This window comes from Lactuca sativa, chromosome 6, assembly GCF_002870075.4.
Source record: "Lactuca sativa cultivar Salinas chromosome 6, Lsat_Salinas_v11, whole genome shotgun sequence".
Taxonomy (NCBI): domain Eukaryota; kingdom Viridiplantae; phylum Streptophyta; class Magnoliopsida; order Asterales; family Asteraceae; genus Lactuca; species Lactuca sativa.
This window is the reverse complement of record NC_056628.2, coordinates 166548901-166553204: the sequence shown is the minus strand read 5'-3', so window position 1 is coordinate 166553204 and position 4304 is coordinate 166548901. Positions and strand designations below refer to the sequence as shown.

At 29.0% G+C, this 4304-nt stretch overlaps 1 protein-coding gene across 1 annotated transcript; it reads right to left on the bottom strand.

The window, feature by feature from the left end:
• Positions 1–2946: 2946 nt before the first annotated feature.
• LOC111905115 (ethylene-responsive transcription factor 1A) lies at positions 2947–3862 on the bottom strand. Its single transcript, XM_023900791.3, has one exon. The coding sequence runs from the start codon at positions 3701–3703 to the stop codon at positions 3089–3091; it is 615 nt and encodes a 204-aa protein (XP_023756559.1). The 5' UTR covers positions 3704–3862; the 3' UTR covers positions 2947–3088.
• Positions 3863–4304: the final 442 nt, after the last annotated feature.

Here is a 4304-nt window from a genome sequence, read left to right as displayed (position 1 = left end):
ATTTCTGGAACCAAAGAAGGTGCAAATTAGGTGGCCGGAGAAGATGATCAGAGTATTGAGCATGATCAGAGTTAAGCGGAGAAGAACATACTAGGAGAGAGGGAGATAACGGGTGGGTGTGAACATTTATGGTGGTTTAAAGGTAGATGGACCCACAATTTTAATTAAAATATATTTTAAAAATTAAAATTAATCAAAAATGTTAAAAATAAATGAAAAATAAAATTAAAAAGGGTATTGTAGTCATTTCATGTCTCGTAAGGGATTAAGCGTGATAATTTTAACTAACGAGTGATGCAACGTGCAACTTTTAACCAAACGAGGGACGGTCCGAGTTAATTTTTCAAAATAAGGACTGAATATGCATTTTGGCACCTGCACAAGGGACGATTAGTGTAATTTACTCTAAGAAAAAATAATTGGGTAGGTAAGGTAAGGTGAGGAGGTGGGGTTGGGGGTGTGTTTCTTTAAATAATTTAAAAATCAAGGGCAAAATAGCTTTTTTTTGGTAAGACAGGGACTAAACGCGTAACACAAACAAATAGTAAAAACATTCTGAGTTAAAAAAATATGTTAATGACCAAACATGCAGATTACTCTAAATCATAGGGACCATTCGTGTAACTTACTTTAAATTTAATCATATCTTGCGTCACCTTCTGGAAACATTGTGATAAAAAGTATTAATTATTATGAATATATATATTTATAATATATATTAATGCTAACAGAAAAATTCTTTTAAATTGTAGATTTATAGATATTTATAATATATATTATTATATATTTCATTTTTCATTTTGCAATCTTACTTTAGATGGCCATGTAGTTTAGATGGCCTTGTAGTTAGTTTAGCTTCATTTTGTTTTTTGCTTTTGCTCATCTCTGTATTGTTTCTGTATTATTTCCAACCCCTCCTGATTTTCTTTAATGCATTTTGTTGTTCAAAAAAAAATCGTAGATCTATCATCTATATCAACAATATTTATGTATGTTTGAGTTGTTTCCCGTCTAATTTGATTATCTTGATCAAATATTATCCTGATCTTTAGCTAAAAAAAACATTGACATGTTTAATAAATGCATAAATCTATAGTTATGTTGTCACTCGTATTTGTCTCCATTTATTATGCCAAACTAGAATTTACTTCAACACCTGTGCACTATTTTTCGTAATGGCTTGTATTCAGTTCGAGGAATATTGAATATGTTTCAAGACTATCATTATATATTAGCTGAAAAGTTAGATAACAATTAAAAACTAGTTGATATCAGAAAATTTAACTTTTAACCAAATAAGCTAGTTGATCAAATCTTTATAGTTAATTAAGAGTGTATTTCAAGATTTTTTTAATAAGGTTTTCAAAAACTAATGTAAGAAGTTTTTTTTTTTTTAAATGATAGCCTATATGAAAATTATAACATATAAAAACTCTACAAATAATGTAACACAACCTAAATATTAAAAATATATATGATAATTATATTAAAAAACGAGTTAGATAGTTATATTTAATAGTATTTCGTATAAAGAATGTCGAGGTTAAGGAAAAGATGCAACTATCGAAAATAGGGATAATGTCATAAAAAGCCTTAAATTTCGCAGAAAATGTCGGTTTTACCCTTCGACAGATTTTTGGTTCGTTTATACCGCAAATTTGTCATTTTTTTGTCGTTTTTGCCCTTTTTACCTGCAATAGCAGGTTTCCAGGTTACCATGAATTATTTTTTGCGAAAAAAACCCTTAAGTTTACAAATATTTTGCATAAAAACCCTTAAGATTAAAAACATATAAAATATAAATATATAATCAAAATTTGATAAAACTAAATAGTTTTCTACTGAAACATATTTTTAGCTTTACGTACTGTAAATTTTATATTGGTTCGATATAAAGTTTTTATATTTAAATTTTAAAAAAGTTACCTAGTTTTATCAAAATTTGAATATATTTATAAATTAATACTTAAACTTTTCAAAGAAACATTAAAAAAAGTCTATTAGCTAATAATTAACTATGCTAAAACAGTTAAACATATGAATAATATGCCATTAGTTACATTCAATTAATTTTTTTAAAGGAAAATAAAAATATTTTATATGTTTAAAATGTTTGTATTTTAGAAATAGTAAACTATCATATTTTTTTATAAAAATATATATATTTATATAATAATTTAGACAAATATATTTATATTTTATATGTTTAAAACGTTTATGTTTATTTTTGATGTTTAAAATGTTTATGATATTTTTATAAAAAAATATATGACAATATTATTATGTATTTAAACATATAAAAAATAAAATATATTATTATTTCTGAAATACAAACCTTTTAAACATATAAAATATTTTTGTTTACCTTTTAAAAAAAATTATTGAATGTAATTGATGTCATATTATTCATATGTTTAACTATTTTAACATAATTAATTATTAACTAACAGACATTTTTTAATTTTTCTTTGAAAAGTTGAAGTATTAATTAAGAAATATATTCAAATTTTAATAAAACTAGGTAACTTTTTAAAAATTTAAATAGAAAAAGTTTATATCAAACCAATATAAAATTTACCTTATGTAAAGCTAAATATATGCTTCAATTTTGGTTTCATAATATAAGTTCAATAAAACTTATATTAGTTTAATATAAACTTTTGACATTTAATTTAAAAAAAAAACTATTTAGTTTTATCAATTTTTGAATATATATTTATATTTTATAAGTTTATAATCTTAAGGGTTTTTTTGCAAAATATTTGTAAACTTAAGGGTTTTTTCGCAAAAAATAATTCATGGTAACCTGAAAACCTGCTATTGCAGGTAAAAAGAGCAAAAGCGACAAAAATATGACAAGTTTGCGGTATAAACGAATCAAAAATCTGCCAAAGGGTAAAACCGACTTTTTTTGCCAAACTTAAGGCTTTTTATGACATTATCCCATCGAAAATAAGTTGGATTTTGTATGAATAAAAAAATAATAAATTTGTCATTTATGCACAAAAAAACAGCTATTTACACGATAAAATACGAAATTAAAAAAAAAAAAAGGTAATCCACAGTTACAGTCAGCATCCATCAACCACTAACTATTCGCCACGTGGATTTGTTCCACCTTCTTTGTCCTCTTGAGCGATCGATCTTCCGATGAGTTCGCCGGAGAACCACGCATCTTATACGCCGCCCTGTCATATGCAAACGCCGCATCTTCCGCCGTCTCAAACGTCCCTAGCCACACCCGAGCACCATTCTTCGCCGGATCCCGAATTTCAGCCGCGAATTTACCCCAAGGCCGTCGTCGCACACCCCTGTAATGTTTCCCCTTCTGTTGCGTCACATCATCAACTCCCACCGTCTGCGGCGGCGATCCATTTTCATAACTTGAAATCTCCGGCGATCCCACAAAAACCTCCGGCTCAGATTTAACAGTGGCAATGTTTGGTATCATTGTCTTTCCCGGCGACAGGAGGCCCTCGAAATCCAACGTTTCGTGAAGAAACCGAGCTATTAACATGTCATCAGAATCGTTCTGTTTCAAGGGTAATTCACCCCAGGTGTCTGATAAGCAAGGAAACAGGGTGTTGGTCCGGCAATTCATCGGTGGAGCTCCACCGCCGGAATACATGGTGGAATCATCTAACAGATGACGGCGAATAGACTCAAGAAGAGCAAAATCGGAATCAAACCCATTATTTCCCATCAATCTTTTGCAAAATCGAATCAAATGTTTTCAAGTCTAGTAGTTTATATTTGGAACAAAATCTAATACTGTTTTCGATTGATGATTAATGATAGGGAGAGGCTTATATAGGTGGATGAATTGGGAAAGGTTCATTCACCTGGTTCGGATTATTAATCTATTTTTCCCACTTTGGTTGACATGAGGAAAACGGTGGTTTCTTGGAAGGTGGTTTATGATAGTGGGATTTTACGCACATGACTTTATGTTGCAAGTTGCAACTTTGGTGAGGACGACTGATGTCAACAATTTTAACGTTCTTGTTGGATAAGGCTATGGATTAGATTTTGGTTGTATTTTTAGTTGATTTGGTTAATTTAAAATAAATTATTTGGATCTGGAATCGAGGACAAAATAAGAATATTAAAATTAAACGGATGGAAACAATAATTTTAAAGCAGAAATATGTAAACATAAGTGACGGTTTTGATTTCTATGGTTAGAATATAATTGCATATTTAGTCCAACTTTTTAAAACGTTGATAGATCGTGAATTTGTGGTTTTAAAGCGTGTTCGATAAAACTATCTGAAAGTAGGTAATTGGTAACGGGTAATTGATTG

Bases quoted from the DNA above. Each gene is read 5' to 3' on its own strand.
- LOC111905115 (XM_023900791.3), bottom strand. From the start codon at position 3,703: ATGGGAAATAATGGGTTTGATTCCGATTTTGCTCTTCTTGAGTCTATT.